At 36.9% G+C, this 24,133-nt stretch overlaps 1 protein-coding gene across 1 annotated transcript in view; it reads left to right on the top strand.

Moving 5' to 3' along the window:
* CNTNAP5 (contactin associated protein family member 5) overlaps positions 1–24,133 on the top strand; it is a 796,877-nt gene that overhangs the window by 385,806 nt on the left and 386,938 nt on the right. Inside the window, exon 7 of the mRNA XM_072788823.1 lies at positions 9,447–9,590. Coding sequence (XP_072644924.1) covers positions 9,447–9,590 — 144 coding nt within the window. The remainder of the gene's footprint in view (positions 1–9,446; positions 9,591–24,133) is intronic.

The raw sequence follows: 24,133 nt of genomic DNA, 5'->3' as shown, positions 1-24,133 counted from the left end.
CAGGTTACCAGATGGACTATGTTACCTAAGACACTGAGACTGTGAGTGAAACTTTACAATCTAACACCTGGTTTTGTTGACTACTAAGATCAGTGAAAGGCACACTATGCAATTTGCCAAGAACAAACAAACAAGAAAAGTAAGCACAGAAAGCAGCTGAATTGACCAAAACAAAAGGACAATAAGGCAAAAGCAACTTTAGAAGTAAACTGCTAGTGTTCTTTTTTTAAGCAATTCAACAAATATTTGTTGGATTTATTATGTTTGAATCATACCTCTTGCATTAAATATTAAAAAGTGAATAAGATATTGCCTTTGTCCTTGAGAAACATTTTTAGAGAGATATTTCAAAACATTTAACAAATATTTATTCTGCATCTATTATATATCAGGCATTGTTTTAAGTTCTTGAATAATTGGAATGTGTCAGGGAAAAGAACAAAGATGCCTACCCTCATGGCGCTTGCATTTTAATAGGAGAGACAAACCATAAGCAGTAAATATAACAAGTAAATTACACATGTAATGGAAAGAAGAAAACAAATACATATATAGGTAATGGATTGGATGTTCAAAGATGAAGGAAGAGGCACGTGTGTGGTTCAGTCAGTTAGGCATCTGACTCTTGATTTGGGCTCAGGTCATGATCTTGTGGTTGTGAGACTGAACCCCAAGTTGGGCTCTATGCTGAGAGGGGAGCCTGCTTGAGATACTGTCTCTCCCTCCCTCTCTGTCCCCCACTGTGGCCTGCACACATGCTCTCTCTCTTTCTATAAAAAATTAAAATTAAAATAAAAAAAATCATGTTAAAAAAGATGAAGAGAAACAGGTTGCAATATTGGATGTGCTGATCAGGGTAGACATAATTGAGATAGTGTCAATTGAACAAAGACTTAAGAAAAAAAGTGAGTTTATTAAAGACTATTTGGAAACAACTGGTTCAGAGCATCTGGCTCCCTTATACTGCAATAACTATGCAATGTTATATAAGCCCATGAGCTAATAGAAGCTGGGTTTCCAGCTCTGTGACACATATCCTGAAGGCCCTTGAGCAACATCATACAGATGATGTACTCTGAAATATAATCTCTGTTCAATATCATCAATATTTGCCCCATGGTGAAATATGCTGGAGTCTGAATGGATGGGCAGTGTTATATCATTAGAATCCTAGACAATAAAATTAATGAATGAAGAGGTTCAAGGATTGCAGCCATGTTTGTCTTAAAAGCAAAGATTAATTCAACAAGACTCATTAAAGTTTGAAGGAAATACATGGGTAATTGTCAACAAAAAAATGATATGGCAGGCAATAAAAATAATAGTTTATGCAACAGAGACAATTGAAGTTACTGAAAAAAATAGGATAGAAATTCAGGAAATCAAACAAACAAACCAAACAAATCAAAAACAATATTTTTTAGAATGATGACTGAATTAAAAAAAATGCAGAACATGAACCTGAGAAGCTATTCCCCTACGTGTGGAACAAGTGATACAGAATTTCACACACAGCTGTATAACTACATGTTCTGATAATCTGAAAACCAGAAGAAGGCTTCTACAGGACCTTGGGAGAAAGTCTGTCTGCTTATTAATTCAAAACAAAGAAAAGGCACTCAATAGAATGGCTATTGAATAAAATATCAATATGTAATATCGCAACCTTCAGTTGGAAAAATATTAGAAGAATTATTATCCATATAGCTTTTTTTTTTAATTTTTATTTATTTATTTATGATAGTCACAGAGAGACAGAGAGAGAGGCAGAGACACAGGCAGAGGGAGAAGCAGGCTCCATGCACCGGGAACCCGATGTGGGATTCGATCCCGGGTCTCCGGGATCGCGCCCTGGGCCAAAGGCAGGCGCCAAACCGCTGCGCCACCCAGGGATCCCTCCATATAGCTTTTATTCAGAAATTGTTGGACTTAATGCCGCAAAATAAGATTTTGGAAGAATTTCTTAACTGAGAAGTCGCTACAGTGTGGACAACCTTAAACAGCAAGTACTGTGTGCCATGGTCCATTCTCAATTCTTTGGGTGTAGGAAAGTTTTTTGTTCTCACGTTACCCAGTCAAGCTCAATTTATAAACAATTGTCATATAAACTGACGTAAGTATTATCATTATCCTTATCTTGTATATGAGGAACATGAATCCCATCGAAGTTAGGTATTTTTCCCAAGGTCCCACAGAAAGTGCAAAGCAGATCTGGATTTGAATCCAGTCAGGGAAGTTCCAGAAACATTGCTTTTAAACACATAGCTGTGGAAAGGGAGAAGGTGAATGCTGATATAATTTATAAATTTATGCAATTTTGTTACAAATTGCTACATAATATAATATCTTAAAAGGGAATTACAAAGTGGAAAAAATGTGGGGGGCTGATTAATAATAACAATAATAGTTTAAGTAATCAAAATTCAGAATAAATTGGGGTTGAAGGAAAAATATAGCAATCTGTGCTTCATAGAAGGTAATCCATAGTTTGAGAAGCTAGAGAATCACAGCAACCGTCTTCCAGGTGAGCTTCAAAAACAGTAAACATTACACAATAAACTTGAAAATTATGTAAATTTCCTCAGGTGTTAAGTAGTGTCATACTGCTGTAATAAACGAACACCAGACACATGCGTGATTTACAAGAAACACACTTCTGCAGAAACAATAAAAAATTAGACTTTTAATAAAAATTTGGATTGGGGACAAAGATACACCAACTAAATTTATAGAATAAAACAGAATTGGAAAAAATAATGTCACTGAAAGTAAAAATTAAGATCAGAAGATAAAGGCCATCATAAAATAATAATCATTGTGCTCTCTAATTAAAAACATCTATATTGGGCGGAAGTATATATCAAGTAAAAGATCAATCAAATACAAAAAAAATAACAAATAAAACTGTCCATTCCTACCAGTTAGATATTGGTTAACACTATCATACATGAGTTGCCTGTGTGACATTTCAGGATGTGGAGACCCAGGAGCCAAGCTCAAGGAATTGGTCACTGGTTTCCAGTTAGGCTGCCAAAGAATGAACTAATAGAATTAAAGGAGAAAAGCCAGTGTTGCAAACCTGGGAGACAGTCAGTCAGATGCCAGCTGAAATAAGCAGAATGGCTTGGGAATAATCAATATTCAATTTTTGCAAATAATAGCTAAAATAAGTTGGCTATCCCAGGTCATGCAGAAGAATGAATTTAGTGTGAATGGCTTGATGGACAGAAACATAGATTAGAATAATATTTTAGTTTTTATTCTCACAATTTTGATGGAATGTAAATGATCTGAGGAATATAATTATTAATGTAAAATTAATAAATATATACCAAGTACAACCTACAAGTGTTTATGAAGTATTGAGAAAAAGTCAGTACTACATGTGTAGGAAAGAAATCAATATATGAGGCAAATCTTTCCATTCTAATGTATCTGATAACAAACTATCTATAATTCAAGAATATAATTATAACTTCAAATCCTTAGCTTCTTAAAAATTTTGAAAATATAAACTATGTCAAAAATGTACACTTTCACTCAAATGTGCAGAAACATAATTATGTTCCTTCTTCCCAACTGAATCTGACTTCCCTGATGGCAGAAAAATCTTTGATAATGAACGGCAACTAGTTAATGCTGTTTAAAACTTAGTGCACTGTGTAAATATTGAGATTGTACCGATGTTTCTTCTTTCCCCTTCTTTCCTTTTCTCTGGACAGATCACTGGCTGGGGGGCTTGTGTATTATCCTACATTACAGGAGGCTTGGGGATAAAGTGTTAGCTTGGTGGCTGCTGTCCATGGTACTTGTTTGGGCTCATGCTTTGAGGTCTGGTCACTTGGACTCTCTCAGACCTGCAGATCCAGCTACCATCTCAGTCCTTCCATATTCCTGCTCTCACAGGCTAGAAGACCCTCAGCAGTCTACCTTCCACTATACTAGAGTGACCACGTTATTGTGAAGAGCACTCAGGCCTTTCTGCATTGTCATTTCCCTCAGCTATTGATACTCTGTCTCCCTTCTGGCCAAGTTTTGTTCTGGGATCCTGCTGAACTTGTGACATCTCTAGTAAACTGTAGCCATCACTATTTGGGGAATGAGGGGAGGAATAACTATGCTTTCCAAAATCTGTCTTGTAATCGATATGAACATCCCCCCAAACCTCAGCAGTTTTCAGTTTTGCCAAAAATCAAAGAACAGGGCCTACACTACCAACTATTTTTTTGTCTCCACCAAATTTCTCCAAACGTCCACCACTCGGACTAGAAATAGCTTTTGCTGTCCTTAATGTGACAGAAAATTACAATTTTGCAGTACCTAGTATTCTCTATACTACTGGGCTTCTAAGACAAACAAACAACCTACCCCAAATCTTTCAAACACTAATTTTTGCCATATAAAAGACAGTGTTCTTTGTTCTTCTCTCTTTTTCATGTATTTATCTGTGACTTCTATTTTCCTAAATCACAAGTGAATGAAGTAGAGCATTAAAAACATTTTTACAAATTGAGGAATGTATCATTATATATTTAAAATTACAAAAATGATTAAGAACTTATGTCCACACAAAAACCTGCACATGGATATTTACAGTAACTTTATTCCTGGTTGCCAAAACTTGGAGGTAACCATGATGTCCTTTAGTAAATGAATGAACAAATAAACTATGGTATATCCAGATGGAATATATTCAACACTAAAGAGAAATGAGCCATCAAGCCATGAAAAGGCATGGGAAAACTTTAAAATCATATTACTAAGTGGAAGAAGCCAATCTGGAAAGGCTACATACTATATGATTCCAACAGTATGACATTCTGGAAACGGAAAATCTACCGAGAGAGGAAAAAGATTAATGGTTGCCAGGGCTTACAACTGGGGAGCATGGAGGCGGGGGAATGAATTGACAGAGCTCAGAGGTTTTTTTTGTGCAGTGAAACTATTCTATATGATACAATAATTATAGATACATGGCATTATACATTTGTCCAAAACCCAAAAATGCATAACACCAAGGTGAACTGTAATGTAAACTATGGGTTTTGGGTGATTATAATGTGTCTGTAGGTTCACCAATTGAAACAAATGTATATTCCGGTGAAGGATGTTGATAATAATGCATGTGTGAGGACAGAGGGTGTATGGGAAACCTCTGTACCTTCCCCTCAATTTTGCTGTGAACACAAATCTCTCCAAAAAATTGTATTTACAAAAAGAATTAGTAAAAATAACAAATATTATATTTGGTTTTACATTATAAATTTGATTTATGGAAACAATTTAGAAAACAGAAATGGATCTCTTTTTTTTCAATATAACTGAATCAAATTGAAAATATTTGAATCTTGCAACTGATCAACAAGGAAAATTTTATACAAGTTATCAAAGGAAAATTTTACAAAATATTTCTCAGCTAAATAAATTTGTTGGTGTTTTTAAAATTTTCTTGAGTATTTCCCAAGAGTTTTGAGTCATCCTTAGATAGAATCAAAGATAAGGGGCACCTAGTTGGCTCAGTTGGTTAGGCGTCTGCTTTCAACTCAGGTTATGATCTTGGAGTCCTGGGATCAAGCCCCACTTTGGACTCAATGCTCAGTGGGGGGTCTGCTTCTCCCTCTTCCTCCGTATCAAGTAAATAAATAAAATCTTAAAAAAAAAATCAAAGATAAAACTCCCATAGTTTTTCTCAGAAATAAATCTAGACTTGATCTAAATACTTGACAAAAGAAGAAAATAAGAGCTCAAATTCATTTACTATTTAAAATATGAGCACATGTATTTTAGGGCAAAAGGAGCACATGTATGGTTTAATCAAAGAGAATCTATTAATTTATGACCCATTAATATAACTAAACCTATCAGGAGTTTTTGTTTTGTTTTGTTTTGTTTTTTTTTAGATTTTATTTACTTATTCATGAGAGACACAGAGACACAGGAAGAGGGAGAAGAAGCAGGCTCCATGCAGAGACCCCCATGTGGGACTTGATTCCGGGACTCCAGGATCACGCCCTGAGCCAAAGGCAGATGCTCAACCACTGACCCATCCAAACGTCCCAGTCATTAGGAGTTTAAACAAAATACCCTGTATTCTTATTTCATAGGGATTTCTGGAAAACCAGTGGATAATAAAACAGCATTCATTTCTCAGTTTAAATAAATAAACAATCAAATAAATAATTTATGTGTTAAATAGTAAGAAGGATATCTAATGTGATATGGAGTCAGAATCAGTATTATATGTACTCAGGAAATATATAAAAACACTATTTTTTGCAAAATTTTATATTGTGATTATTCTTTAATATTGTTTAAAATGTTTTTTTGTTTTGTTTTGTTTTGTTTTTTGTTTTGTTTAAAATGTTTTGGACAGGGGCACCTGGGTGGCACAGTCTATTGAGTGTCTGACTTGGTTTCAGCTCAGTTTGTGATCTCAGTACCCTGATTTCAGGGTCATAAGATTGAGTCTTGACTTGAGTTTGGTGCTGCATGAGAAGTTGGCTTAAGTTTCTCTCCCCTCTCCCTCTGTCCTTCTGTGCCTTTCTGCATGCACACTCTTTTACTCTCGCTCTCTCTCAAATAAATAAATAAATATTTAAAGAATTTTGGACAGATTTTAGAAAGTTTTTACAAAGACAATGGAATAAGAAAAAAATATATAAACATTGGCTTGGAAGAGGGTTAAGTGTTTTAAATATGTTTTATGATTATTTCCTTTAAAAGTTTAGTAAAATCAGCTAAAACACATATTATTTAATATAAAATTTAATGTAAATATATATTATTTAATATAAATAAATATTCTATCTATCTAGAGAAAATAGTAATATAGTCTTGTAATTTATATGACAATGCTTAGTTAATAAAAACAATTCATTTACAATGGAAGTTTTTGAACTGTATTTGACATATATTACTTTCAGGTGTACAACATACTGATTCAATATGTGTATATATTGTGACATGCTCACCACAATAAGGCTTGTTAACATCCATCACCACACATCGTTACAAATTTATTTTTTTATGATAAGAACTTTTAAGAGCTACTCTCTTAGCAACTTTGAAACATATAATACAGTATTATTAACTCTAGTCACCATGCTACCTTACATTGTACAATTTATTTATTTCATGACTGGAAGTTTGTACCTTTTGAGTTCCTCCACCCCCACCCCTGCCTCTGGGAGCCACCAATCTGTTGCCTATATTTATGAGTTCATTTTTTTCTTTTCTTTTCTTTTCTTTTTTTTTTTAACATTCCATACGGTGGCAAACTTTGAAAGCATGGAATTCACAGGACTTAATTTAATTATGAGTATGTAAACTAGAGTAAAAAAAAAAAAAGATAACCTTAAGTGATGTGCCTTACCAAAAACATTTGAAAATGATAAAGACACTGTGTTCTTATATAGAAAGATGAAATACTTCAAAAATATTCATTCTTCTTCAAGTAAATGTGTTTAGGGAAATAACAAATTCTCAATAAATTCTCAATCAAAATTCCAACAGGCTATTTGAAGTAAAACAATTGTGAAATTTAACTTTAAGATAAAATAGGCAAAAATATAAAATAATTCTAATAGAATAAAGCAATGATAAGTAAAAATTAGACAGCAGGATTAATAATCTTAATCACATATTACAATTTTTCTAAGATAATATGGGACTTTTTTTTTCTTAAATTTTTATTTATTTATGATAGTCACAGAAAGAGAGAGAGAGAGAGAGAGGCAGAGACACAGGCAGAGGGAGAAGCAGGCTCCATGCACCGGGAGCCCGATGTGGGATTCGATCCTGGGTCTCCAGGATCACGCCCTAGGCCAAAGGCAGGCACCAAACCGCTGCGCCACCCAGGGATCCCTAATATGGGACTTTTGAAGAAAAAATAGACATCTAGAAGTAGCACTGGGTATATGAGAAGCTATTCATATAGAACAAAGGCATTCTGGTTGGGAGAACACCTCTTCCTGAAACACCTAGCATCAATACGGCTTAAATTCTTTCTGGAGGTAATATTTCAAAGCAGTGAAGAAACCTGGCTTACACATTGAATCATGTGATAAATGTGTTTATAAAAACTATCGTCTCTCTCTTTTTTTTTAAAGACTTTATTCATTTATTCATGAGAGAGACACACAGAGAGAGAGGCAGAGACACAGGCAGAGGGAGAAGCAGGCTCCACACAGGAAGCCTGATGCGGGACTCGATCCCAAGACTCCGGATCACGCCCTGGGCCGAAGGCAGGCGCTAAACCGCTGAGCCACCCAGGGATTCCCCCCCGCTTTTCTCTGAATTTTGTTTATTTTATTTTATTTTATTTTATTTTAGTTTAGTTTAGTTTAGTTTAGTTTAGTTTAGTTTAGTTTTTTACTATCGTCTCTCTTGTATAATGGGAAGAATATTCACAACCAATCAAGTTTGTTCTTTAAATAGTATTAACATTAAAAAAGTAATTTGTAATATTTTACTACAGTAAAAGAACCGTAGTAAAAAAAAATACAAAAATGAGTATCTCATGTTCTTCCCAAAGACAACCATGATGAACAGTTCGGTGTATTCCCTCCAAGTCTATACTGTATAAACAATTTTTTGTTGTTAACATCATATCCAATTATAACTTGATTTTTCAATCAACATTATGCTTATTTGCCATTTTATCACATTTAATGAACACCATTATTGACAACTAAGTAAGTTTCCATCACATTAACTATTGATTATTTACTTTTAAGAAATTGATGGGATATTTGGATTATTTCCTATCTTTCACCTTTATAGAAAATAATTTGGAAATAATCATGTACATAGGCTTTTTCAGCACAATGCAGACCTTTATTTATTTATTTTTTTAAAGATTTTATTTATTCAGGAGAGACAGAGAGAGAGAGAGAGGCAAAGACACAGGCAGAAAGAGAAGCAGGTTCCATGCAGGGAGCCCGACATGGGACTTGATCCTGGGAATCCAGGATCACGCCCTGGGCCGAAGGCAGGCGCCAAACCGCTGAGCCACCCAGGGATCCCCAATGCAGACCTTTAAACTAGGTTTTTCTGTAGGTGAACAGAGGTATATTATGTTTGTCCCTTAGTTTTCATTTGGCCATACTCTCTCAGATGTTTAAACAAGAGATAAATATAAAGTTGTTGATTTTCTTTTATTTTTTCCCTCCTTCTATAAATTATTGTTTTATTTAGTATTAAAAAGGTTCAGAAAGGAAGTGAAATAGTTTTGTAAAATAAGCCCTTAAAAAGCGAGCAATTATAGTTATTTTTATGTGGGCTAATCAGTATCCTTTTAAATGTGCAATCAAGTGGCATCTATAATTATTTGAGCCACTTGGCTCGCACATACAATTGGAACTACTAAAATTCACTCACTTTCCTTTCCTACTGCTTCAGGGCTTATAACTAAGAGTTGATTTTTTTTTTTTTTTCTCTTCATAAAGCTTAGTTTTGGAGGAATTCCAGTACCAGGCAAACCTGGGACCTTTTTAAAGAAAAACTTTCATGGATGTATTGAAAACCTTTACTACAATGGAGTAAACATAATTGACCTGGCTAAGAGACGAAAGCATCAGATCTACACTGTGGTAAGTTAACATCTTTCTCAGCATGGTGGTTTCTAAAACATTGGAGTAAGTCTTTTTTCCATCCCTTCTCCTGAACCTCTTTATAATGTGTTTATATTATACTCTTTGAGGTCCTATCAATCTCGCAGGTGAAACTGGAGTATAAGAGAAAAGGCAGGAACTGAATGAGTGTGAACTGCGTTATCAGGAGTAACAATACATTAGAGGCTCCTAAAGAATTCCAATTTCCTGGCTATCAGTTGTGTGCCAGCTGTGGGGAATGTTTGCAGCTAACCCTGTGTTAACATCAGTCTCTTTATTATCTCTGGGAAATGCAAAAGTAGAGCCACAGATCCTATTAAATTCTGTAGCTTGGGAATTATGTATTTGTTTACCTATTATTTATATTGAAATATGGAATTTTGAATGAGAGGTTAAACTTTTTGTGTTTTTGAGATTTCCTTTGAAGCATTTATCATGCTGGCGAGTTATATAGTTTTCTAATTGATTAACATTTATCATCCCCAATAGACTGAGGATGAGAGCTATCTTTCTTTCTTACCACTGCATTCTAATACCTAGCAGAATGCCTTATACATAGTAGGTACGCAATAATGGTGGTAATATTTCCAACTATAATTATGAATTTGTTCATTTCTCCTTCCAGTTCTTTCTGTTTTGCTTCATGTATTTTATATCTCTGTTGTTTAGTACATACACAGTTAGGACTGCCGTCTTCTTGGTGGATTGGTATTTTTATCATTATATAATGTTCTTCTCTATGATAATTTTTGTTGCTCTGAAGTCTACTTTATCTAATATTAATATAAACACTTCTGGTATTTTTCAATTGATGTTTATATGACATATTTTTTCATTTTTATACATTTAACTGGCATATATCGAATATTTGTAGTGAGTTTCTTATAGACACTAAATAGTATAGTCATTTTTAAATCCACTTTGTCAATCTCTTTTTTTAAGAGTTCACCTTCAAGTAATCTCTACACCCAATGTGGGGCTCTACCTCACAACCCCGAGATCAAGAATCCCATGCTCTTGCAACTGAGCCAGACAGGCCCCTCATCAGTCTCTTAATTTTATACTTAAATCAATTACATCTAATTGTAGTTATTGATATTAGTGCTCAAATACCTGTTTATTTTTTGTTTTCTGTTTGTTATCTATTTTTTATTTTTTTCTCTAACTTCCAGTGTGTTTCTTGAATGATTTTTAGAATTTTGCTTTGATTTATCTAGTATTTGAATGTGTTTCTGTGTACAGTTTTGTTGTGGTTTCTTAAGATATTAGGTACACATATTAACAAATTTTACTAGTATTTCACCAATTCAATTGAAGTTTAGAAACCTTACCTCCTTTTATATTCGTTTATCTAGCCCTGTTTATTATATAATTCTCTTATTATTTCCTCTATATATTTAGAATCATTAGTATCAACATCTAGATAATTTTCTTATTATATCCTCTTTACATATTTCAAATCATACTATTTTTTTTAAGATTTTATTTATTTATTCATGAGAGACTTAGAGAGAGAGAGACAGAGAGAGAGAGAGAGAGAGAGAGAGAGAGAGAGAGGCAGAGACCCAGGCAGAGGGAGAAGCAGGCTCCATGCAGGGAGCCTGACATGGGGACTCGATCCCAAGTCTCCAGGTTCAGGCCCTGGGCTGAAGGCGGCGCTAAACCGCTGAGCCACCGGGGATGCCTATCAAATCATACTATTTTTGCTTTTTGTTATTCTTTCTTCCCTCCTGAGTTTCCAGTTTCCTTGTTTCATCCTCTCATTTCTGTTTTAAACAACTTTCTTTTGCCATTTTTCAAGGTATGTGCTTGTGACAAATTCTTGGTTGTCCTTCAATCTATAATGTCTTGGTAGCTATTCCATTCTTAAAAGATATGTTCTCTGTATAGAAAACTCCGGTTTGGTTTTTGTTTTCCTTCAGTCTTTGAAAAATATTAGGCCATTTTCTTCTGGCTTCAATGGTTTCTGGCAACAAATCCATTATTGTTAAAAGATTTTGCCCCAGAGATAAGCTTTCATTTCTCTCTCAGTGCTTTCAAGATATTCCTTTGTCTTTAGTTTTCAGAAATTTGACCATTTGGAATTATGTGATTTCTTTTGGTTCATCCTGTTTGGATTTCATTCAGTTCCTTGAATCTGTGGCCTGTTGTCTTTCACCAAATTTGAGAATTGTTCTGCCACTTATCTGAGTTATTTTTAGTCCTCCTCTCTTTCTCTTTTCTGAATTCCATGACTATGAATGTAGATCTTTCATTTTAATCCCACAAGTCTTTGATCCTCTGTTCATATTTTTTCTTGGTTTCTTTTGCCTTTTGTTCATTTGGGTAATTTCTATTGCTAGATCCTTAAGTTCACTAATTCTTTCCTTATTCTCTTCATTCTGTTACTGCACATATCTGTTAAATATTTTTATGTCTGTTATTATATTTTTCAGTTTTAAAATTTTTATTTGGTTCTTCTTTACCTTTTCTGTTTCCATGCTAAGACTTTCTATTTTTTGCTGGATCTTCCTATTTTCTTATTTGTCTCAAATATGTTATTGTTCCTTGAAGGAATTTTATTATAATGGCTGCTTAAAAATATTTGTCACATAATTTGAACATTTTTTTTTGTCATCTCAGAGTTAGCATCTATTGATTGTATTTCTTCATGCAATTTGAGGTCTTCGTGTTTCTTGGTATGACCAGGGATTTTTATTTCTTTTTTATTTTTTATTTTTTGAGGATTTCTCTTTTAACCTGGGCATTTTAGGGATTATGCTATGTTTAATCATATTAACTGTCTGTTAGCTATTCTCTATTAGATATCTTTTTCTGACACTATTCCAATAGGGGAGGGGAGGATTTTACCTCAATTCTCCTAGGTAGGGGTAGCCTCCAGGGTTTCTCCTCAGCCCCCATTGACATGTAAGGGTAAAGTGGAAAGGAATGAGAGTTCCAGCTCCCCATTAGCTCTTCAGTAATAACTCCCACTGGCTGGGATGTGTATAAAAGCCTCATTACTGGGATCCCCGGGTGGCGCAGCGGTTTGGCACCTGCCTTTGGCCCGGGGCGTGATCCTGGAGACCCGGGATCGAATCCCACATCGGGCTCCCGGTGCATGGAGCCTGCTTCTCCCTCTGCCTGTGTCTCTGCCTCTCTGTCTCTCTCTGTGTGACTATCATGAATAAATAAATAAAATCTTAAAAAAAAAAAAAAAAAGCCTCATTACTGTTCTCCACATGACCTCCATTTCCATCTAGTGTGTATGTGTGGGGGAATATTCTTGTTATCACTAGACTGGTATGAAAGTCATGACTCGGGATCCCTGGGTGGCGCAGTGGTTTGGCGCCTGCCTCTGGCCCAGGGCGCGATCCTGGAGACCCGGGATCGAATCCCACTTCGGGCTCCCGGTGCATGGAGCCTGCTTCTCCCTCTGCCTGTGTCTCTGCCTCTCTCTCTCTCTCTCTCTCTCTCTCACTGTGTGCCTATCATAAATAAATAAAAATTAAAAAAAAAAAAAAAGAAAGTCATGACTCTGCATTAATACCTCTCCAACATAACAGCTGAGCGGAGGTACACAGTCCAAGCTCTGTCAGACAGGCGGTTTGAACGTACTACAGGGAGAGGCTTGCTACTCTTTGGGAAGGCTTAAAGTCTGCTCTCTACTCAGTCTTCTCTGATACAATCTTGACTAGAGGTTTTGACACCTTGTTATAGGATGAATGGAAATAGGGTCAGAATTTTTTGTACGGTGTTTGTCTGACATAGAGCAGTTATTATTTAAAGATTTTCTCTCTTACTATACTGTCCCTCTCCTGGGCCTATGATTATAAAGAATAGGCTTCTTTTTTTAAGATTTTATTTATTTATTCATAAGAGACACACAGAGAGAGAGAGAGAGACAGAGACATAGGCAGAGAGAGAAGCAGGCTCCCTGTAGGAAACCTGTTATGGGACTCAATCCCAGGACCGTGGGATCATGACCTGAGTCCAAGGCAGACGTTCAACCACTGAGTCACCCAAGTGCCCCAAGAACAGGCATCTAATTGGGATTTACTTTTGATCCGCACCAGTTGGTCTTTCCAGGTTGTTGACTTCTTCAGCAATACATCTAAGATGTAGGAGACAAAAAAAAAAAAAAAAAAGAAAAAAGAAAAAAAGGAGGAATTCTTCACTGTTGTTTATTGGGTCTCAAGATCCTTATGTATGCTTTCTTCTCTCCACCATTCAGAGTCATCTTAAGTTTGTTTCATAATTTCCAGCAGTTTTTAGTTATACTTAGTGGGAGAAATAGGGAAAATTGTACTACTCCATCTTCCCAGAAGTGGAAGTCCTTTAAACTGACACTCTTTCAAAAGCCCTGACAAGAGTAGGCCACTGCATCATTTGACACACAAAATCTGATTCTCTTTGTAATCTGGACAGTAGACTCTCTGGAAAACCTATGAGAATGACCTTATGACCATTAAATGACCTTAATGTTTATGTTCCCCCATGGAAAGTATACCTTATAATGAATATTTTATTTCTTTTAGGTATTTGAATTTTATATAAGTAAAGCATTTTCTAAAGTGGCCATTGGATTCCAGGATGTGAGCTAGACTTGCTTGAGGGGAATCATATGTGGTTTAAAGATTGCCAATATTTTTAAAAGTTTGTATCAAATTTTTGACTCCTGTAGTTCTGAAGAGTAAGGATGATGCTAAGAAGGGGTTAATCCTCTGACTCTGGTTCTAAGAGATCAAGTGACATTACTTACCCATCCTTGGCTCATGCTCAGCAGTCTTGACAATTATCTTACCCATGTGTATTCAGGTTGTCCATCTCCCGATTGACCTAAGCACTAGATTGCTAGTGATATTTTTCTTTTTTTTTTTTTTTTTAGATTTTATTTATTGATTCATGAGACACACACACACACACAGAAAGAGAGAGAGAGTGAGAGAGAGAGATAGAGAGAGAGAGAGAGGCAGAGACACAGGCAGAAGGAGAAGCAGGCTCCATGCAGGGAGCCCGACATGGGACTCGATCCCGGGTCTCCAGGATCAGGCCCTGGGCTGAAGGCAGGTGCTAAACCACTAGTGATATTTTTCTTGAGTCTCATTCAGGAGACTTGAGCCATGTAAAATACAGTCGTGCCCACCCATCGCCAATATTACTAACAAATATATCATAATATACCAGTGTCATTGAGTTCAGTCTGCCTGTTGGCAGTAAGACTCCATGCTACTGAGAGTTTAATGACATGAACATCAACACATCTGAAAGGCAGGACACTACTTGCCGTTGTGCAAGGAGTTGGCAGAGCATGTTGAAACACAAGGAGCTCATGACATTATTCACTTCCATTGTTTATAGACAGGTCCAAAAGTATGCAAGCCTGAGCTTTACATATAAATAACTAAGATCCTTATGGCAGGATTCAAATAGGAAATATCCATACATATTATGTGTTCTATGTATCTTTAACGATTATATATATATTTAAAAATGTGCTGGTTACACAGAGCAAGAAGGAGAAATAAAGGAAAACATGGAGAAAAAATGAATTTCTGAATTTTGGAAGCTTTCATGATCTCTTTTTTTCTGAGAGAATGGTTAACCAAAACTTTAATAAATGTTTTGTTGATTTTATACTACTTTAGCACTTATCAAGTTGCCCGAAACTTTACTAGCATACTTCATTCCTCAGAGTTTAATTGGCAATATTGTTAATATGAAGCACAAGAAATCCATTTAGCACTAATGTACTTGGAAAAAAAATCCCAAGAAAACGGTTTTAGTTTGTAGGTAGACAACCTTTAGTTTTAACCTTCAAAATTTAAAGGAAAAAAAAAAAGAGAAGCATTATTTTTATTCCAAAGTGCTTCCATCACCTTGCTTAAGTGAGAATTTATATCACTACACAGACACATACACACCTTTATATACCTAGTCTTTTTCCTTTAGGAATTCTGTGAGGGAAGGGATAGTTTGCACTGTTAATTACAAGTATAAACTCTTTTATTCCCCTACTCAGGCTTAATGTGTTCCCCCAAAGACATAATATCAGCTACAAAATCAGCTTTGCTCGAGTGACTAAGTCACTGCCATGCTAAGTAAGGGCTTTTGAAAGGGATGGTGCTTTTGTCCTTTGCCAGTGTTTACAGACTCTCACACAGTTATTGAGTCTTGGAAAGTTCAGAGTTTAGCAGGAGAGTTGAGGAATCAACAAATCAGGAGCAGGGTATGATAACACCCATAAATTATAAAATGTGATTCAAGGCTCAAGGAAGCACCTGTGTTGGCCTCATCCAGCACAAACCTCTCTAGCAGGCAGCACTCAGGGAGCATCCCCATTGCAATTTGTCATTCCCTTCTGTGGGACCTGCCCATTCCCTGGAGATTTAACAGCTGTTCCGTGGGGATAATTCAATTTAGTCTTTATGGCTCGATTTGACTACAAGACGATCCTCCACATCCCGAAATGCAGTAAAACTAACAGCTTAAAGTAGACATAAAAAATACCTCACTATTCTTCCTCAAATCTTTCATCCTATGCTAATACAGTACCATATAATAAACAATCAGAAAGTAAATGGCCCATTGAAGTGTGTGTACAGTACCTGTAATGTGGATTATTATATACATAATATAAGAAATATATTGCCCTGCTAGTTTCCTGAAAATGATTAATTTCACACCTTCCACTTCACAAGAAATGCTGCTTCCTTGAGCTCTGCTTTCTGAATGTTACATACCCTATTCTAGAGGTAAGGAGAATAACATGATTGGTTGTTGGCTGAGGTCTAACTTTCTTCACTATAGGTCTTAAAATGATTTTTTTTTCCATTATAAAGAAGAGCATAGTAGAAATGGTCTTGTTGCTTTACTTTGTCTTCAGTACAGGAGGGAAAAAAGCAAATGGCTAGTTGCAGGACTATGAATATACACTTGGCTTTGGAGTTAATTAACCATGTCAATTCACTCCCGTGCCTTTGTCTCCAAATAATTGAAATTAGAGAATGGAATGATAGCCAATACTAAATACATAGAATGATACTCCCAGCCTCATGGCTGTAATTACTTAATGCAATCCCAAAACGTGTTTCCACTCAGCTGATAGGGAAGCCTCAAGGTCTTCTCAAACCAGCACCTGGAGTAGCATAGTAACTAGGCTGATAGACTAGTTACATTCCTTTTTTTTTTTTTTTTTTCTGGTTTTAAAGACTAGTTACATTCCTAAACACATAGGCTTTATATTCGATGATCCCAACAAGTACTAAAAGTAGATTGGTGACATCTTAGGTCCTACTTCCTGAATCTAAAGTTTAATTTATTTCCAAACTGTATGAACCATGAAGTGGGTTTGAGTAGATATATTACAAGCTTGCTTACCTCATTCATTTGAGGAAATTGAATGAGCATCTCTAGTTCAGATTTTACCAAATGATGGGCTCCAATGAAATAAGGAATATAAAAAAGATGTTGCCCAGTGGGCTTGAGTGTAACAGACATACAGATAGGTAAAACAGCAAGCTTCTGTGAGGTTTATTGTCTTGTTTGCATCTGCTGCCACGACAGTCATTGCAGCGTGGTTATTTCCTGCAGCTCTGAAGCCAAGAAAACACAGAGATAAATATGTTTGCACAAGAGATCGTATGCACGCTTACATTGTATATCCACACATCCACACATGCACAGATACGCACACACACACTTGGTGACAGCAACCTTTGTCCTACCTTCCTGTGACCCAGAAAGTTCATAAAAATTGCTCAAAGTCCCTAGTGTCTAGTGAAGCCTATAATCTCTTCAGTTTGTCCCCAGGATCATGTGCTCTGTGATAAATGATACTTTCCCTTGATGGAAGGAATCACTTGAAAAAGCAACTAACATATCATGTCTTCTCTCTCCACATTCCCTGGGTCTTTCACTGTCATTTGACCAGTCTGGCATTCACATCACCAGCTTCTCAGTTGTATACTCCTCATATCCTGGAAAAAATATTTCTAAATTATTAACTTCTGGAGAAGTTGTTTCCTTTCTTTTGGTGAGAACATTAAAATTAGTTTCAAGGTCATATGAGGAATAAAGTGACATAAAGTTAAAAAAATAGTGGAATGATCATCCTCTCTGAAAATCATTCTACCTAAATCTGTGCTATGACTTGTTTTTCTAAGATGGCTGATTTCATTAGCTCATCAAGTAAAATAATTACTTGAAGCTATTAAACAAAATTTCTTTAAAATGTTAAAAATATTCATTTCTCTCTATTTTTTATGAATATTTGGAATACACAGAATAAAACACAAAACCAACCAGAGAGGGAAACACTGTTCTCATTATATGTATTTTGTTTCCATATTTTAAATGTATATTTTAAATAGCATAGACCATATTTTACTGACTCTTTTTTAGCTTACTTCTTATAGTTAATATTTTTCTTAAAATATATTTTATATCTTAAAAAATTTTTTAAGATTTTATTTATTTATTTGAGATCGAGAGGGAATGGGCATGAGCAGGGGGAGGGGCAGAGGGAGAGTGAGAAGCAGACTTCCTACTGAGCAGGGAGCCCTACTCAGGGCTCAATCCCAGGACTCTGGATTCATGATCCGAGCTGAAGGCAGATGCTTAACTGACTGAGCCACCCAGGTGCCCCATCTTTAAAAGTTTTATTAAAAACTTTTAATCTTTTTATGTATGTACATAATTTAAACATTAACTCAATTCACTAAATGCCTTTAAATTCTACTGTGTTTAGGGGATCCTGGATGACTCAGTTACATGTCCAACTCTTGATTTTGGCTCAGGTCATGATCTCAGGGTCCTGAGATCAAGCCCCTCATTGGGCTCCACACTCATTGCAGAGTCTGCTTGTCCATTTCCCTCTGCTCCTCCCCCTGCTCTCTCTCTCTCTACCAAATTTTTAAAAACTTTTAAAAAGAGTTTACTGCGCTTAAATTTTCAGTGGCTTGAATTTTTACTGCCAAAAATAATGTGGTGATTGTAAACATAATAAAAAAGTAATTTTCTAAGATTTAGAATAGGTAACCAGGAGTGAAGATTATTGGGTGAACAATTATGGATTTTTGACTCAATTGTTTAAAGTCTGTACCAGTTTCCCTACATAAACACAGTGTGCAGAAGCACCTGCTTCTCCTGCCAGTTCCACCTCATACTTTCCCCTCATTTGAATATTTAAATACCTTTCAAAAGAGTGAAGCTAATTCACAACAAGGTGGATAGACATAGAGTGTATATGCTAAGTCAAGTAAGTCATTCAGAGAAAAATAAATATATGATTTCACTCATGTACAATATAAGAAACAAACAAACAAAAAACAAACAGGAATAAAAGAAACAAAGAACAGACTCTTAATACAGAGGAAAAACTGGTGGGTGTCAGAGGGAGGGTAGGGGATAGATGAAATACGTAAAGGAGAGTACACTTAAATTGATGAGCACTGAGAAATGTATTGAACTGTAGAATCATTATATCATACACCTGAAACTAATATAACATGGTGTGATAGTTATACCTCAATAGGAAATTAAAAAAAAAAAAAAAAAGAATGGGTCTAAATGAAACTTGAAATCAACTCAGGGGGCAGCCCAGGTGGCTCAGCAGTTTAGCGCCTGCCTTCAGCCCAGGGCGTGATCCTGGAGACCCGGGGTCAAGTCCCACATCGGGCTCCCTGCATAGAGCCTGCTTCTCCCCCTGCCTGTGTCTCTGCCTCTCTCTGTCTTTGTCTCTCGTGAATAAATAAATTTAAAAAATCTTAAAAGAAAAGAAATAAACTCAGGTTCCTTTTTTCAACAAAACTTCCAGCTAATGAGCTGAGTCTTTTTAGGCTCTTCTGCCCCTCAATAATGCCAGCAATGATAATCCCTTCATTTGAAGACATCTTGTTTCAGAGAGCTGTCTTATAGATAATCATGATGCCACAAATCATGATGCTAATGCCAGAGGACAGTAAGGGGGGTGACAGATGGACCTGTGGCTGTGTTTGCTCCTTTATCCCTGAAACCTCTGCGGGAGGCAGACAGGGGCAGACATCATTGTCCACACTTTATACTGAAAGATGCTTTATGCCCAAGACCAGGGAAAGTCAATGATATATAGTCAGCGTCTGTGTCATTCACAGTCCTCTTCCTCTTCTGGAAAGCACTACACCATCAGCTTTTATTCATTTTTATTATACATCTATTTTTTCCTAGGGCCTTGAATGACTTTCACATCAAAGTGAAAAAAAATACAAGGCTGGGCAGATTCGTGAATAGCACTGCCTACCCGGGAATTGAAGACCAATGAGGTGTTTCAGAAATGGCCCCTATGTAGTTTGCTAATTGCCAAATAAATCTCTCTGGGGTATCTCTTGCTGTGTCTGAGCTATGGGGCAGAATCCTTGCCTTCAGTCAGAGGATGAAAGATGGCAGCAGGGGCAGAGCCTAACTCCTTGACACTTGCATGGCTGTGCTTCTTGGCAGGATCTCCCCTCTGGCCTTGTGGCTCTCACCTCAGTATGTCCAGTTGCCAGCATCTGCTTCTCCAATATATAGAATTTTACTTCCCAATTTCTTGTCAATGATGCTTCTTTTCTAGCCATGCCTAGATGCTTCACTGTTTCTGGAATTGACTATATGCATACTCCTCTCTAAGCCTTTTCATTCCATGTTGCTTCTGTACCAGTTGAGCTGCTTTTCTCCTTGGGCTCTTCCCTGACCTAGTCCCAAACCAGCCATCATTCTCTAAACTCACAAGTAGGGTTAACATTCTGAATCAGGATGAGACTCAAAATATTTAATGGTTTCTTGAGGTGGAGCAGAGTACTGAAGACCCCAGGCTGTGCCAACCATGGACTCTTGAATTGTTGCCTTGTGGGGAGGCCCAGAGAGAACTGGCAATCAATCAGACAGGCCTAGGTTTCAGGGAGACACTGAAGATCTTTGGGGCCATGGCTACCTAGCAAATAATTAGGAAGTTTCAAAATTTTAAAAACGAAACCACCCATAGTGTATATAGTGTGAACCTGCTATACGCCTGCCATGCCTACGTCAACTCCAGTGGATTGTTTGTGGCCCTCTGGAGCATAGTGCTAGGGAAAATCATGGTGCTCGGTCCAGCCTGCAAAGAAGAAGCTGCTATGATCCATAGGCAGAATCCACCATGGGTTTGCAGAAGGTGTAGCATCAAATATACTGTGTCTGCCAGCCTTTTGTGGCCATTCCAGATGCCAACATCTCCTCAGAGCACCTTCACTATTCAGCTCCATTATATTTTCTTTGCTGTGACACTCACACTCACACTACATTACATAATTCAGCATTTAATTTATCATCATCATTAAACATAGTTTATTGAGTATCTACTATGCTCATAGCAAATGATCCTTGCCTTCAATGGACTGGAAACCTCAAACCTCTCTCTGCAGCAATTTCCACATACTGGGCATTGGGTCAGCATTTCAGAACTCAGAATTAAAAGCTGATGCACTTACTTTGCCTGTCTCCTTGTAACATGCTTTCTACTCTCCGGGATACCGTTTTGATGACCTCCTCTCCTCCTTTCCTCTCATTTGCCTTAACAGTTTGACATATACTTTCTATTCATTTTGCCACCTTGATTACTCTTTATGATTATCAGTGATTCTCGCAATGATTCCATTTGGTTTTATAGCTTCTTGCTTTCTTACTTTGACTACAGCTCTGCTGTCCCAACAGTGCTCCTGACTGTCATATCCCCAGCCACTGAAAACTAATGACAGGATGCAAAATACCTTATGAAAATTAAGTAGGAGAAAAAAAAAAAAAAGAAAATTAAGTAGGAGAAACCACAGGGCTAGTGGGTACAGGAAAGACTTCATGAATGCACAGGAACTTGGTGTAGGTTTTGAAGAAAGATATCTCTTAGGACAATTCCAAGGTAATAGGAGGGCACTCCGGGTAGGGATGTGGAAACTCAAAGTGGGAACATAGTATTTCTGGGAAGCAATGTCTAGTCTAGTCTAGTCTAGTCTAGTTCCTTGTAAGAGTTTCTTCCTTCACCTAACACTTTAGGTATTTTGTAAGTTGCACCAAAAAAACCATACCTTTCTGTATCATTCATTCATCATGTTGAAATGTACGTAATGAAGGTACTGCATGTTGAGGAAGAATATAACCTTTGAAGGAAGTAAGATTAGATCCCACCATCACCATGTAATAGCTACAGAATCTGGACAAAGTTACTCAACCTCATCATATTTCAGTGTCATCAATTCCAAGATAGAGCTAATAAATACCTACTTTGTGATTGGTGGATCTTGGGATTGAATCCCTAGTAGCTAATAATAGTGTTATAATTATTTTTATTGCCCCACTTTGCTCACCATTTCTCCATGTATGTTCCCCACGAAAACCACAGTCCTATGGTTGTCTATCTTGTTCTGTAAATCGCCTACAAGAACAACTGTAAAGATTTTAGGTCAGTGATTATTAATATTTTAGGGGGATATATCTCTTGAAGAATAGAATGAAAATTATAAACATATTTTATTTTGTGTAACGGTTTTGGAGCATATAGATTCCCTGAAGTTCATCCATGGACAGTAAATTAAGAGTTCCAGAATGCATTTTTAGATTAGGAAAATAGTACATAAAATCAAATCTTTTCTGTGTCTTTATAAATTCCTAATGATCTTATATAAATTCTCATTGTTGAATCACCAGGACCTCAATAAGTAGAGACCTGATGCTAACTCTGTTCCTTGTGGGACAGTTGAACTGGCTTCCAAGAAGTTTTTCCACCTTGTGTCACAAGATTTAGAAGACGTCTCTATCTGTCGAGGTCCTGGTTGTTTGAAAAGGAAAATTTTAGTATATATATAAGAAAAAATGTTAGCTAGTAGGAGGTGGTTAACTGCTAAAATGGATAAAAGAGGACTTAATGGTCCAGAAAGAGCAAGTGCAAAAAAATCCAGTACTTTCTCCAGGCTGAGGGAAAACAGTGCAGGAAGTAGGGAGTAGGGGAGCCCCCCCTGCCTGCCTCTCAGGCTGAGATTCACACCTCTTCAAAGAAGGTGGTTACCAGGGGTCCGTGCAGTCTGCAAATAGCACAGGTATTGCCAGACAGCACAGAACTGAGCTGCCTGTGGGAGCTGCTACCAGGGGGCAAAGTGTCAGCTGAGGGCCCAGCTGGAGCTCAACCTACAGAATTACTGGGTTCCCCACTGACTATCAATAATGGAGGACAGGACCCCAGAAAAGGCCGCCCAAACTCTCTCTTGCAGTGGCTCTCTAGCGCCCTCTTCTGGCAAATCCTGACATTGGGGCGGGAAATGTTGACAGAGCCCGACCCCAAGTTGTCAAGAAGCAAGGCAAGGAAGGGTGGCTTTGGACTGAAACTCAGAAATGGATAGCTGCTACACCCTCTAATCTCTTTTCATCCTTTTAAATTGTAGGTTAAAAACCAGAGGCAATAGACATCTGCAATAGGGGGTAGGGAAGACAAAGGGAAGCACGTTCATGTTCATGTTTTAACATCCCCTGAGAATAACCTTTGGCTATCATAGCATGTCTCACAGGGGTATGAGCACAAATTCTTAAATACAGGTGCAGGCTCTTGTGAGTAGAGAGTTAATAATTTATTTCATTTTGTCATCACCTATTTCCTCAGTAGAAAATAGTGAAACTACATTCATTCTCTTCTATGAGTCCATGTAATTTATTAAATTAAAAGGAATTTCTCATATTCAAAAAGTTTGGGGTATGCTGTATGTAGGTAGATCTTCACTTGTTTTTTTGTTTTTTTGTTTTGTTTTGTTTTTTGTTTGTTTTGTTTCATTTTTTAGATTTTATTTATTTATTTATTTATTTTTAATTTTTTTTTTAGATTTTTATTTATTTATGATAGTCACAGAGAGAGAGAGAGAGAGGCAGAGACATAAGCAGAGGGAGAAGTAGGCTCCATGCACCGGGAGCCCGATGTGGGATTCGATCCCGGGTCTCCAGGATCGCGCCCTGGGCCAAAGGCAGGCGCCAAACTGCTGCGCCACCCAGGGATCCCAGTTGATTATTTATTTATTTGACACACTGAGAGAGAGCAAGCAAGCACAAGCAGGGGGAGTGGCAGGCAGAGGGAGAGAGAGAGAAGCCAGCTCCTGGCTCAGCAGGGAGCCAGAAGTGAGGCTCAATCCCAGAACCCTGGGATCATGACTTAAGTCAAAGGCAGATGCTAACCTACTGAGCCACCCAGGTGCCCCCTTAGACCTACATTTGGATTACCTAAACAATTCACCCCTCCAATGAGGATTTCTTATGCCTCAATCTCATAAGACTTCTTCCCATGTTTCACTTAAAGGTTGTCTCTTGCAACTCACTGCCCTCCTCTGAAATAGTTTTATTTCTGTGCCATTTCTTTCCATCTTTTTTTTTTATTTTTATTTTATTTTTATTTTTTTTATTTTTTATTTTTTTTTTATTTATTTGTGATAGTCACAGAGAGAGAGAATGAGGCAGAGACACAGGCAGAGGGAGAAGCAGGCTCCATGCACCGGGAGCCCGACGTGGGATTCGAT

Source organism: Canis lupus, chromosome 20 (genome assembly GCF_048164855.1).
Source record: "Canis lupus baileyi chromosome 20, mCanLup2.hap1, whole genome shotgun sequence".
NCBI classification, from domain to species: Eukaryota; Metazoa; Chordata; class Mammalia; order Carnivora; family Canidae; genus Canis; species Canis lupus.
Note: the sequence above shows the minus strand (reverse complement) of the source record. Positions and strands in the feature narration are given on the sequence as shown.